The 14178-nt window shown below is 43.3% G+C and overlaps 1 protein-coding gene across 1 annotated transcript in view; it reads left to right on the top strand.

The window, feature by feature from the left end:
- Positions 1–942: 942 nt before the first annotated feature.
- Positions 943–14178, top strand: part of NEDD4 (NEDD4 E3 ubiquitin protein ligase) — a 122885-nt gene continuing 109649 nt past the window's right edge. The window contains exon 1 of the mRNA XM_038580487.1: positions 943–1100. Within this exon, the coding sequence (XP_038436415.1) occupies positions 1056–1100 (45 nt within the window). The 5' untranslated portion in view covers positions 943–1055. The remainder of the gene's footprint in view (positions 1101–14178) is intronic.

Raw genomic sequence — 14178 nt, 5'->3', positions numbered from 1 at the left:
ACAGCAGAGGGGGTCCTAGTTGTACTCCTTCTCTTTTCTTCGTTTTGTGGCGCTGCAGGTCAAGGCTTAGCTAAGCAGGTTTAGAGGGTGAAGGCGGGCGGCTGGAGGTTACGGGTAGGCTTTAAGGGCAGACCGTACGACCGGAAATCGCTTATGAATTGGCACAGTGTTTAAAAATCACAAGGAGAGAATTTCAGATCGAGTCCAAGAATGAGGAGATCCCTTCGGGCCTCCCCATTCGCGGCCTCGCTCACGCGGGGCTTTCCCTCTCGAGGTCGCAAGGTCCAGCTTCAGGTGGCATCCGCAGCCTTAAGCCACGGGAAAGCGCTCAGATCTGACTTGCGGTGAAGGTGGATTAAGCGCTCCTGATCCCAGGCGTCTGGTTAGAGGCCGCGCTCGGCAGCGGATCTGAGACTTGTTGCTGGGGAAACCCGCAGCTGTGCTTCCCGGGGGACGGGAGGCCGAGCGCCGCCTCCCAGCCTTGCTCCCCGCGACTCCGGGGCCGCACGGCAAGCTCAGGCCCGCGCCCCCGCCACGCGCGCCCCCGCCACGCGCGCCCCCGCCACGCGCGCCCCCGCCACGCGCGCCCCCGCCACGCGCGCCCCCGCCACGCGCGCCCCCGCCACGCGCGCGCCTCCTCCCCAGCCCTCCACGCACGCTCTTCCCGCCGCACGCGCCCCCGCACGCGCGCCCCCACGCCCCGAGCTCCGCCACGCGCCCGCCTCCGCCCCGAGCCCCCCACGCGCCCCCGCACGCGCGCCCCCACGCCCCGAGCCCCGCCGCACGCGCCCCCACCCCCGCGCCCCGCCCCCGCCCCCGCGCCCGCCTCCGCCCCGGGCCCCCCCGCGCCCCGCACGCGCGCCGCCGGCCCTTTCCCGCCGCGCTTCCTCGAGCCCCTGGCGCGCACTGGCCGGAGGAGGCGCTGCGGCCGCTGGGGGAGCGCCGCCTCCTCTTCCTCCACCTCCTCCCGCCTCCTCCCTCTCCTCCTCCTCCGCACTACGGTTCCCACTCCGGGGCGGGGGCGAGCGCGTCCGGTTTGCTGGAACCGTTCGGAAATGGCAACTTGCGCGGTGGAGGTCTTCGGGCTCCCGGAGGACGAGGTGCGGGGGCCGAGGGGCTGCGGGGCGGGCTCCCCTTGGCGCGGCTCATCGGCCAGAGGGTCGGCTGTCGGCCCCCGCTGCCCCGCACGAGCCCCGGGAGCGCGCAGGGCGGCGTGCGGACCTGGGGCGGCCTGGCGCGCGGGTGGGGGTGGGGGTGGGGGTGAGGGTGGGGGTAGGGGGCGCCTGCCTCAGCCTCAGCCTCAGCCTCAGCCTCAGCCTCAGCCTCAGCCTCAGCGAGCGCATTCTCTTCCCAGCCCGTGGACTCCACACCCCTCTCCTCCCGGAGCCGCCGCCTTCCTCCAGTTTCCTTCAGGAAGTGCAGGGGAGGGGCGCCGGGCTGCGAGCGGCGTGGGTGCGCGGGGCCCCTTCCTGCCACCCCCTGCCCGGGGTGCGGGGTGCGGGGTGCGGGGTGCGGGAGCCCCGGGAGGGCGGCGGTTTCCCTGCAGGTCAGCATCCCGGCTGTTGATCCGCCTGCGCTGGCGGAGGCCCGCTGGACTTGACCTCATGGACTTTGACAGGAAGACTTCCAAGTGAATTGTCATTAGCTGTTTTGATTTTTTTTTCTTTTTTTTTAAAAATCTGAAATCGTTTTTAACCCTCTAGCTGGAGATGGCCATGGGACAGCAGGCAGATAGATTTGACTCCTCGTGTTTGGCAGTTTGTGTCAAGTGTGGCAAGTTCATGCTGTGTTTAAATATCAACCGGTCTTCAGCGATATTAAAAAATAAAGCTGAAAAAGTAGACATACTTTAAAGAACTTCCCACAGCGGTTCACTTTGAAAATTCAGTTCCATGATTTGAGAAGGCAAAGTTGTCTCTTCTCGAAATAACTTAGGCTGGTTACGCCTCACACTTAGTTAAAGCCATTTGGAATGAGTTGTTCATTTTTTTTTTTTAAATGTTTGTTTATTTATGGTAGTCACAGAGAGAGAGAGAGAGAGAGAGGCAGAGACACAGGCAGAGGGAGAAGCAGGCTCCATGCACCGGGAGCCCGACGTGGGATTCGATCCCGGGTCTCCAGGATCGCGCCCTGGGCCAAAGGCAGGCGCCAAACCCCTGCGCCACCCAGGGATCCCAAGTTGTTCGTTTTAAATGAGATGTGGCTTCTCTAAATTCTTGATGATTGTCTCAAAAATGGGAATGGGTGGGAGATGAAAAGCTATGTAGTCTAACAGTTGACTAGTTCAGTTTGGGGGAAAAAAAAAAACAACAAAATTTAGGCGTTCTTGTTGACTGGCTAAGTGTCACCTGTACTTGCTATCAAGATGGGACCCAATTAAATGTAATACATCACCCTGAATTTAATTTATCTTCTGACAGTGTTGGGGTAGTTCCTTCTCTTAGTAACTTGATATCTTCAAATTGTCTTTTACAAAATGTCTTTTACATTCATCTTGGCAGTTCTTCGTATATAAACAGCGGGCAACTTATTTATGCCGGCACATTATCTCAGTGTGTTTTGAGACTAATCATGTAATATTAGAGCTTGTTTCTTAGTTACTGCTAGCAGAAAAGAAGCAAAGTGGTGGTGGAAAAATGGTGGCAGCTTGATGGACCCTCAGAAACAACAGTATGTGATGGCTCAAGATGATATTCCTGCTAAAGTCCATTATTGTTCAGCGGAGGAGATCAGAGGAGAATAGTGCGGTGTGGAACCACTGATAGCTTTCTTATCAGTCAGGTCTCCCTGCTTTGCTATGATAAGCTGTTCAATGCAGATAACCTCAAGCTGACATCCAACCCAATCGGGCTGGCCTTGGACTTTCTTTCCTTTTGGTTGTTACTCAGAGGTAGCTCCTGATTTCCAGATTTCTCATCCCATTCCTTTCCAGCAAAGCCAAATTGATCATAGGATATTGCCAAAGGCATTGTTTACTCTTCTCTCTTTGGTACGGGTTCTGTGTTTTCAGTTATCTGCTTCTCACATCAGCCTTCCGCCCAGCGGAAATAAAACGAATTATGGCAGTTAGTGGGTGGTCAGTAAGCAATTGGGAATAAAGGCCAGAAACTCCACCTTTTGAAATGAGGTTTTCCTGAACTTGCATCCTGAGGGATTTGTACTTCTAGGGAAGTTTCATGGCTTGGGGCCCACTCTGTTTGCATGATGGGGGGCCAGTTGTCCTGTGACTCAAAGTTCCTTGCAGTTCCATCTGTCTACTTTGTCCACATTGAGGAAGGGAGTGAGATAGGAAGGTGAGAGACATGATGATGGAGTGTTGTCTTCCACTTCTTCCACTCGGTTATTTATTCAACAGACATTTATTAACTGTCTGTTCTGTATCATGCAGTGTGCTGGCCACCAGGGATACAGATAGAAAAAACAGTCCCTGCCTGTTTTGTGAGGAGCTCAGAATCTGGTGGGAAAGATAAAAATCACTTGTTTTCTGGTAGAGGTGGCCATCTCATCGCTCTTGTCATTTATTTTCTGGTCCATCACAAAGTGGTGGTTTAGAAGGTTTAGAAGACCTCCCCCTCACTTTTTTTCTTTTTTAGAAGAAGAACATTATTTTCTAGAACTCACAGACGGAAATAGGCAGCCCTCTGCTGTTGATGAAAAATAAGGTAGCTTTTCTCTTGCAGGAAAAAGTGATGATTCTTACTTTAAATTTGAAACTAAAACAAAAAGAAAAATGAACAGACATGGGTTACAAGATACTTGGAGAGTTATAATTTAACCAATATTTTTAACCACTGAGTCGCACTGTATGAGCATATTAGTGGCTCATTGAAGTAGGCCAAAGTTTAGATCATAATTCTTCTCTATTACTTTTCAGTGAATTTTAGTTCTTATTCCACATATAAATGTCTTTTAGTAAGAGATGGTCCTGGCTTCATGTGCAGAATTTTGTCATTAAAACAAAACAAACCAAGGAAATAGTGAATATAAATTATACCAGATTTGCTGACAGTCTCTGGGGATTAACAATAGAGGCTAACTCCCACTAACCTTTGGTGAGGAGGAGTGTGGTAGATATGTACACTGGAATTCAGCATCCCTTCCAGCCTCTTTTCAGTGGACTTCCCTATTTTGCAGAGGTTGGGAAGCTAAACAATATGTTTCTCATACTTTCTGGCACTTAACGTTCTGGAAATGGATTTTGAGATAGATTTCCCAGTATAGTGCACTTACTTGAGATTTGGAAAGTAGAAATGAAGTGGAGCATAAGTTCTTGTTTCTTTGGCTTTTTCTTCTGACAAGCATAGTCACGTAGACCTTGACTTTTCCTGCAAAAATGTTTTGGTATCTGGTAACTTGTTTTGTGAGTATCAATAGGAAGTTGCAGAACCAGTGGTGGTGGCAGCTTCCTGATGACTAGATAGGGTATGTTTGCAAAGCCTACAGATCTGGTGGTGGTTCCTGATTACCTACCTTCCTGACTGGGGCAGAAGTGGCAATTTCCTGGGTGGGCCAGTTTGAGGTGTTTCCAGGTTCTCTGGAGGCCTAGTCTACAGCCTGCCCCTACAGCTCTTCCAGTGATTTTCTAAGACCTAATTCCCTGTATTAACTCGTTTCTTCTCAAAACATCTAGAGTAATTTCTGTTGCCTACAACTGAAACCTGACTGAAACAAGGTAAAGAAGGAAGGAAAAGGAAAGAGAAGAGAGTGTTCACTGTTAGTTAGGAAATACAATTTGTACCTGTGGAAGAATGGATGCCTTTGGTGGTGACTGCTACCACAACACATAAGCAGCAGGGTAACAGAAGTGCATATGTTGACACTTCTAGATCTACCAGTGCCAAGCAGAAACAGACCTTGCCTGTCCTAGCATCATACTGAGCCTGGGAACCCAGTTCCCAAACTTTTATTCACTGTACACAAGGAAGGAGAAGCACAGTTGAAGCCTAGCTGCATTAGCATCCATCTCAAACTTTCACATGTTGATTTTGCCATTACTCCCTTTGTGCAACTCCTTAATTCCAGCATCATTCTATTTTTCATAGGTTTCCACGGGACCAAAGAAGTGGATAAAAAAGAATTTGTTTTGCAGCAATTTACTTTTTAGTTATTAAGCCAACAGGAAAGTTGGAAGTACAGTGCAAAGAACTCCGATCCTCCTCATGCAGGTTCTCCTGTTCTTGACATTTCACCACAGTTCATCCATAATCCTTTTTGCCATTTTAATTATTTTTATTTTTTTTATTTTTTTTTATTTATGATAGTCACAGAGAGAGAGAGAGAGAGAGAGAAAGAGAGGCAGAGACACAGGCAGAGGGAGAAGCAGGCTCCATGCACTGGGAGCCCGATGTGGGATTCGATCCCGGGTCTCCAGGATCACACCCTGGGCCAAAGGCAGGTGCCAAACTGCTGCGCCACCCAGGGATCCCCATTTTAATTATTTTTAAAAAATATTTATTTATTTCAGAGAGTGAGAGAGAGTACAACTGAGCAGAGGGAGGGGGAGAGATAATCTCAAGCAGACTCCCTGCTGAGCCCAGAGCTTGATCTCATCACCCTGAATTCACCACCTGAGCTGAAATCAAGAATCGGGCTCTTAACTGACTCAGCTACCCAGGCACCCCTCATTAGTCTTACTTCTAAATCATTTGAGGGAAAGCTTCAGACACAATGCCCCATCACCTCTAAACACCTAAAACAAAAACACTTCTACATAACAGCTGTCCAGTCCTCTAAGCCAGAAAATCAACACTGGTACAACACTACCATCCAATCTGCAGATCCTGTCAATATTTGCCAGGTGTTTTAGTAATTTCTCTTTTTCCTTTCTGGTCCAAGAGCCCACATAGGAGCATAGGTTGCATGTACTTATCATGTCTTGGCAGTCTACTTTTTCTGTCAGTTCCTTGACAGGAAATAGAGTACAGACCAAACAACCTGTAGGATGTTCCTCCGCCTGGGTCGGTTTACTGCCTCCTCAGGGTCATGTTGAAGTCATGCTTTTTTGGCAGAAATCACAGAGATGAAGCTGTGTTCTCAGTGCATCACAAGAGGGAGTACATAATAGCGATTTGTCCCATCACTGTCCATGATAACCTTGCTCACTTGATCATTTTGGCGAGAGCCAGGTTTCTTTTTTGTAATGTCACTATTTCCCCCATCATAATTCATTAGTGGGGATCCCTGGGTGGCTCAGCGGTTTAGCGCCTGCCTTTGGCGCAGGGTGCGATCCTGGAGTACTGGGATCGAGTCCCGCGTCGGGCTCCTGGCATGGAGCCTGCTTCTCCCTCTTCCTGTGTCTCTGCCTCTCTCTCTCTCTCTATCATAAATAAATAATTCTTAAAAAAAAATCCATTAGTATTTTGTGGAGATGTCTTCAGAGATTATGCCAGTAGTCAACTCTTCATTTCTCAGATTTCCATCCACCACTTTGAGCATTCATTGATGACTTTGCCTGAATCAAACACTATTTTTTTTAATTCCTATCTTTATTAATTGGCATACTGTGTAAGAAGAGCTTTCCCTTTCTTATATATGTATTTACATCAGCAATGGATATGTGGAATTCTACCTTATTCAATGGGTTGTAATTATTTACTATCAATAAATATTTTGTTGCTAAAATTTTCACAGTTTGGTCAGTGGAAGCCCTTTCAAGGGGGTTTCTAGGTTACTGTGACAGGTCTCCATCATTCTTTGAATACTTCATTACTTTCTAGCGGAAGATGTTCCAGACAGCTCTTGTATTTTGCCTGGCCCACCCCTGTCTGGAACCAGCCATTCTCCTAGGAACACTAGTTCCATTTAGGAGAAAATGCCTTTTTGTAGCCAAGATCTGGGTGCTCAGTGTGCTCATTATTATTGGATGTCATTGCTCTTGAGCCATCTCAGCAAATAGTTAAAAAATATGTGTGTGTGCACACACATAAATGTATACCTCTTTTCATAATACAGTCTGTATACATGTATTTAAAGATCATTAATTCATATCATTTCTCAAATTCAAATCTAATGCCTCAGAGTACCTTCCAGCCATAAATACCTTTTCTACCAGTTAAATTTCTGACTTTTATTATTCTCATTATATTTACTTATTTGCCCAATCTATTTACTTATGTTTTTGGTGTAACTAATTTTCCAACCACGCAGGCATCTACTCTGTCATTTGTGCACCTCACTTTCAGCTTTAGTAGGAATACTGCAGAGTTGCCTTTGTCCCAGGCAAGTGGGTGCCTACTGGTGCATCTCTGGATGTGACCTCCCTTTTCCTCTATGCCCCATGCTGGTGAGCATGCTGACCATGCTTCTCTGTGAAACTCCCTCCTCCCCCCAAACCCTGCCCTAAGGTGGGCCTGACACTGACTCCTCTACACCAGGAAGAGATTAGAAGGGGCTATATGTATATATTTTTCTACAGTTAACTATTAGCAGTTTATCTATCATATAAGAATAGAACCTTGGAACTGGAAGACACCTGTAAATCATTTAGGGTGAACAAGGGCATGGAAAATCAAATTTGACCAGGACGGAATTCTAGTCTTGTCACTCTCAGTGATCTGGCATAGGTATTTGACATCTGTCAGAGCAGGATATTTACACCAGCTGATTCTCCCATTCCCTAGCTGTGTCCGGTATAAAGAATCTTCTGTGGGGGCATCTGGGTGGCTCAATGGTTGAGTGTCTGCTTTTGACTCAGGTAGTGATCCTGGGGTCTTGGGATCGAGTCCCACATCAGGCTCCCTGTAGGGAGCCTGCTTCTCCCTCTGCTTATGTCTCTGCCTCTCTCTGTGTGTCTTTCATGAATAAGTAAAAAAGAATATTCCATAGTACTGAGAGAATGTGATTGCTGATTTGAATTGCTGAAAGCACTGTCTACTGACTGAATTCTCTGGCCATCAGTGTTACTCTCCCTTGTTAGGCTGGCTCCCTTGCACATCTAAGAGGATAGATGAAAGGAGAAGATAGGAGAAGTCTGGAAATAAATGTAGGGAGAAAGACACAGCACAAACAAATGAAAAAAGGTTTTGATAAGACTTTGCTAAAGTCTTGAGGAATAACCCCATGGCCTGACTCAAATGTTGAGTTACCACATATGAGATACACTGGCAATGAATGTAAATGATCATGTCAGTGCATAAAGATGCCTTAATGAAAATATCCTCCTTTGAGGCGAAAGAGTCAAACCTAAATATAATCAGAGCTGTCTTTAATTGATTGCCTGCTATATTGATTGCCAAGCAGCAGGTCACATGGTCTCATACTTCAGTTGTAATCATTGAAACAGTTTTTCAAAAGTAGATAGTGTTATCTCCATTTTATAGATAGAGAATTTGAGATTGTGATTTCCTCAAGGACTGGGTCCTTTTTTTTTTTTTTTTTTTTTCATTTATGATAGTCACAGAGAGAGAGAGAGGTGCAGAGACATAGGCAGAGGGAGAAGCAGGCTCCATGCACCAGGAGCCCGACGTAGGATTCGATCCCGGGTCTCCAGGATCGCGCCCTGGGCCAAAGGCAGGTGCTAAACCGCTGCACCACCCAGGCATCCCTAAGGACTGGGTCCTATTAGGTTGCAGATGTAGGCTTGAATCTCAGATTTCTTTAATACCAAACACTTGATCTTTCCACCGTCCTACTGCAAATAGTTCCCCAAATAAAAGAATTTAACAGAAGAGACTCTCCGTAAGGTGACAAATATAACATATCCAAAATTAACTTGTAACCCTTCTTACGTATCTTATGTCTTTTTTTTGTTAATAGGTTTTAGGTGGATGTCTGAAGTACTTGAATTCTGTATTTGCTTGAATATCCATTGAACAGTTACTATGTGTAAGGCATTTGGATCAGGTCATGAGGTGATAATAATGAATGACAGACTTCACCAGTTTATAGCCTACAGGAAGAGAAGGACAGTAAATATATAATCACACAGACATTTTATAAATGTCAAGGAAAACGGATGTGAGATAAAAGTAAAAAATGGGAAAGATTAGTTCATCACGTATGATATGAAGGAGGGGAGAGAGTATGAGGAAGTCACCTTTGATCTGAACCTAAGGATGAATAGGAGGTCGCCAGGTGAAGAGTGGGGCAAAAAGCCTATCAGGTAAACAGAACTACTGGATGTGTAGAAGATAAGATGGAGAGGAATGGAAAGAAGGCTGAAATGGTGGTGTCAGGAGATGAATCTGAAGAGGAAGGAAGAGCAGAGCCCAGGCAGTCAGGCTAGGGAAACTCACGAAATACATGCATGGGCACGTGCACACACATATCATCATCACTAGCACTTCTTTATAGTTAATATCTGTTCCTCAGATATTTAACTTTTTCTCTATTTGTTGTTTCTTCATTTCTTGTCACATCTCTGGCTTTCCATCCAGGATCACTTTTTTCTGCCTGAGGTATATCCTGTAGAAGTTTTTTTAGTGTTTGCTGGCAATAAACTCTCATGGTTTTTGTTTTTGTCTGATAATGTCCTTTTTTTTTTTTTTTTTTTTTTTTGGTGGGTGGGAGAGAGTGAAGTAAAATTTATAAACAGTGAAATGCACACATTTTAAATGTACACTTTGATGTACTGTGGTTTTTAACACACATGTAACACACAATTCAATTAAGGTATAGAATATTTCCATCACTCCAGGGGTACCTGGGTGGCTCAGTCGGTTAAGCATCTGCCTTCAGCTCAGAGTCCTGGGATTGAGCCCTGCATCAGGTCCCTGCTCAGCGGGGAGTCTACTTCTCCCTTTCACTCTGCTCCTTCTCCTGCTCGTGCTTTCTCTCTCTCTCTCTCAAATAAATCTTTTTTTGTTTGTTTGTCTTTTTAAAAAAGAGTATTTCCTTCACTCCAGAATGTCCCCTGGGGCTCTCTTCCAGTCAACTTCCCACTTCACTCTCCAGAGGCAAACTTTTATCACCATGAATTAGTTTGGCCTGTCCTGGAACTTCATATAAATGGAATCATACAGTATGTATTCTTTTGTATCTGGCTCCTTTTGTCTAACGTAATGTTTTTCAGTCGCCCATGTGGTTGTTTGTATAAGCAACTCATTCTTTTTATTGCTGAGTAGTATTCCATTGTATGAATATACCAGATGTTTATCCATTCTCCTTTTGACAGACACATCTATTGTTTCCAGCTTTTGCCTACTATGAATAAACCTACTGTGAATGTTCATCTACAAATCTTATGAAAATGTCTTTTCCACAATATAGGTTATCAGCTTGATGTGGATCTCTCCAGAGGCATTTCATGTATAAAGAAGCATATATGGTGCTATCAAATTTAAGAGTAGTGTTAAAATGGGAACTGATGATGAGTTGTTCTTTTTTGGAAATTATGTAGTTTTGATTGAATAAATAAAGGTATAGTTTTCTAGGAGAATCGTCCCACAACTGCATTAACTATAGCACTTCCCATTCTTACCTTCATGCTGTCTACTTGTGGGTCTCAACTTTAGTGTCCATAAGAATCACCTGGGAAGTATTTTAAAACACAGGCTACTGGCCCCACCACAGAGTGTCTGATTTAGTAGATAGGGGGCCTGAAAATGTGTGTTTCTAATAAATTCCCATATGGTGCTCATACCATTGGAGAACACACTTTGAAAACCACAGCTTTCTCTTAAATCCAAGGATTCTGATTATTCTAGTTTATCACGGTTATTACTGCCAAACACTCCCGAGGAATTTTGAACATGCATAGCAAATGTGTAGCAGTCATACACTCCACTTTTACTAGGACCATCCTCATTTCATGTATTTTCTTTTTTTTTTTTTCATGTATTTTCCAATACAGGTGATCTAGCATTTACATTTTTATAAAATGCTTCCAGCAAATTTACATGCCAGAGAAATAAGACAGCTGCCAGTCCAGTCTTTTGTTTTGAAAATATGGTCACCATAAATTATAAAACATGTTGCAAAAAAAGGACAAAAATTAATCCTTTATACTCTAATAGTTTTTAAAATAAATATGCAGTGATTATATTATTGCATTACATGAATACAGTATTATTTACATCAGAACCCTTTTGTCATATTTATAATTATTTATTGCACATTTTTTGCTTGCTTTCATTTCGTGCATGCTTGTCACAAATTTGCAAACTGACAGAGTTTTAAAACTACTCAATGTAGGGGTTATATATATGTATATTTACATATATTACATACATATATAATGAATGCTATCCATTCCCTTCATTCTTGTTGGCAACTGCCTCTTGCTATGTCACATTCCTTCTGAACTGCTTGCACTCTATACCTGATGAGTAGTCATCACCTGCAGGCTTCCATTTGCCATCATTGTGAGAATTCTCTTGATCTCTTTTCTGTGTTGGAGCCACTGTTTCTTTATTCTTGTGTCTTCCTCTTTCCTAATTTATTCCCTCATTTGCTGACCTACATCTTCTATATAGTGGGCACTGTTGACTGGAGTATTTCGTGGTAGGTTATCTGAATCTTTCATTTCACAGTGGGACTCTCACATATAAATATTTAGAACATTTGGGTACCCCCTCCCTTCATTACTTAGCTTCCACAGAGAGCAGTCTTGCAATCTTCTGTTTGGTGAGTTTAGATCTGGCAGCCAGGGTTCTGGGCTCACCATTTGTGCATACGTTTCTTGCTTTAGATAAAGTGCATTCTTCCTACTTTCAGCTACTTCAGAAACTTTTGTGGTTAATCAAGAATTTGTCAGCACCTGCTGTGTTCCAGGTATTCTGCTGGGTTCCACAGAGAGAATACAAAGATAATGAAAAGATAAGTTTCTTGAGCTTCAAAATCTCACAGTTTTAATAGTGGAGAAAGACATATCATTTGTCTCTTCAGATGGAAGACCATATGTGATAAGTGCTATAAAAATGGGCCTTTTACAGAGAGAGGGGAAAATTCATTTCAACTATGGAGGCTTTTTAGAAAAGGTGGCATTTGGACTTTGAAGAAAGGACAAGACTTTTTTTCTTAAACTACAACTTAAAATTTATAAAAAGTTTAAGAAGTAAAACAAAAGCCTTTATCATCTCATTATGTATTTAAAAGGATGTATTTATATATTTATTTGAGAAAAGCCTTTATCATCTCATTATTTTTTTAAAAAGATGTATTTATATATTTATTTGAGAGAGAGCAGTGGGAAGGGGAGAGAATCTTAAGCAGACTCCCTACTAAGAATGGAGCTTGACGTGGGGCTCCATCTCAGGACCCTGAGATCATGACCTGAACTGAAACTGAGAGTCTGGTGTTCATCTGATATAGTCGGCCAGGTGCCCTATCATCTTATTATTTTATTTCATTTTTTAAAAAGTTATCACTGTTGCATATTTCCTTTCAATCTTCATCAGCATACATTTTTATAATTATCATAGAATAGATATCACTCCAGTTAACATGATAATTGTTAAAAATGATAATTATTTTCTGTCATTAGATAATAATACATTTTAAAAAATATTTTATTTATTTGATAGGGAGAGAAAGAGCACAAGCAGGGGGAGTGGCAAGGAGAGGGAGAAGCAGGTTCCCTGCTGCACGGAGATCCCCACACAGGGCTCAATTCCAGGACCCTGGGATCATGACCTGAGTGAGCTGAAAGCTCACTTAACTCACCCTTAACTGACTGAGCCACCCAGGTGCCCCTTAATAATACATTTTAAATGACTGCTCAGATGATAGAGGACTTTAACAATGAAGGGGTAGGGAGAGGATGGGGAAGACTATTCCAGGCAGAGGGAGCCTAACTTGTGCAAAATCTCAGAGATAAGTAAACACAGGTAGCCTGGAGGTGTGAAGGGGGAGTTAGGTGTGGGAGGGAGGCAACAGAAGGGTGGGAGAAGGATAAAGAGAGGAACAAAAATTTTAAGAATTTGGAAAGGATGGAAAGATCTAAAGCTCTGCATTTCCTATTCCTGGATTTGGGGGAGTTGATAGAAGATTAGGGAGCAGTTAGTAGCTGTTTTCATGAATTGTGGAGAAATCTCAGGCCTGGAAAGCCGCTTTTAATTACTGTAGCCTCCTGCACAGGTAACACATTACCATTTTGTTTCACACTATCATTGAGAAGAGCCACATATCTTTGCATAGGATTTGCAACTTTTCTATTTCACTTTCATAAATCAAGAAAGCTTTCTTAGGAGTGGAAGGGGAAGTCTCAAGCTTTAGAGAAGAGCTGTGATCTATTTGGAGATAGTGTTCCCATTTTGAAAAATGAGAAGATGCTTAATTTTCATTTCTTTTTCCTCATTTGAGCTCTATGTGTCTATTAACAGTATTTTGAATATCTTGTTTCCAAAATTATTGAAGAGTTTAGTCTCTTGTTGCATTTATGTTTCTCAGTTTCAAAGATACTATGAGATATTATGATTTCTGCTTATGGATATGGTTGCAAAAGTCCACTTTGGCAATTTTCTAGCAATTTATAAAATGCACTGAAGGGATGCAAATATGAAAATAAAGGGCATTTCTTAATTTTATGACAGAATCTTAAATCAATATAGCTTCACATCAGTTAACCACAACATCCAAAATAACTAATTCTGATATTTGTGGTAGGAAATGCAAGGAGGTTTAAAAGTTAAATGTGTTTATGATTGTGAGTAATTTGTCATGCCCTGGAATTTTTAAAATTAACGCTTGTTACATTTTTCTCCATTAGACTTTTGGGGCATATTTTCAGTAGAGGTTCTACCAATATGGATTAACTTTTTAAGAGGGGAATGGTAGGGATGTCTGGGTGGCTCAGTGGTTGAGCATCTGCCTTCGGCTCAGGGCATGGTCCCAGGGTCCTGGGATCAAATCCCACATCAGGCTCCCCTTGGGGAATCTGCCTCTCCCTCTTTCTGCCTCTCTCTCTCTGTGTATCTCATGAATAAATAAATAAATAAATAAATAAATAAATAAATAAATAAATAAATAAATAAGAGGGGTATGGTAATCTGTTTCCTCAATTAGGTTTATATATAAATTATAAACACCTGTCTGTGTTTATAAAAGTTGAAATTATCAAATAATATTATTTGCTCATAACACTTTTGCTTACACTTTACCACTACAAAAAGTTTGTATTTATTTATTAAGTCATCACAGAAAAGACTTCTGATTTTCAGAATTCAGTGTTGGTGATCTGTACCTATCTAAGAAAGTACAGCCATTTCCCAGACAACTGGGAAATGAGAATTTGGCTCTACA

The sequence above is a fragment of the Canis lupus genome, chromosome 30, assembly GCF_011100685.1.
Source record: "Canis lupus familiaris isolate Mischka breed German Shepherd chromosome 30, alternate assembly UU_Cfam_GSD_1.0, whole genome shotgun sequence".
Taxonomy (NCBI): domain Eukaryota; kingdom Metazoa; phylum Chordata; class Mammalia; order Carnivora; family Canidae; genus Canis; species Canis lupus.
Note: the sequence above shows the minus strand (reverse complement) of the source record. Positions and strands in the feature narration are given on the sequence as shown.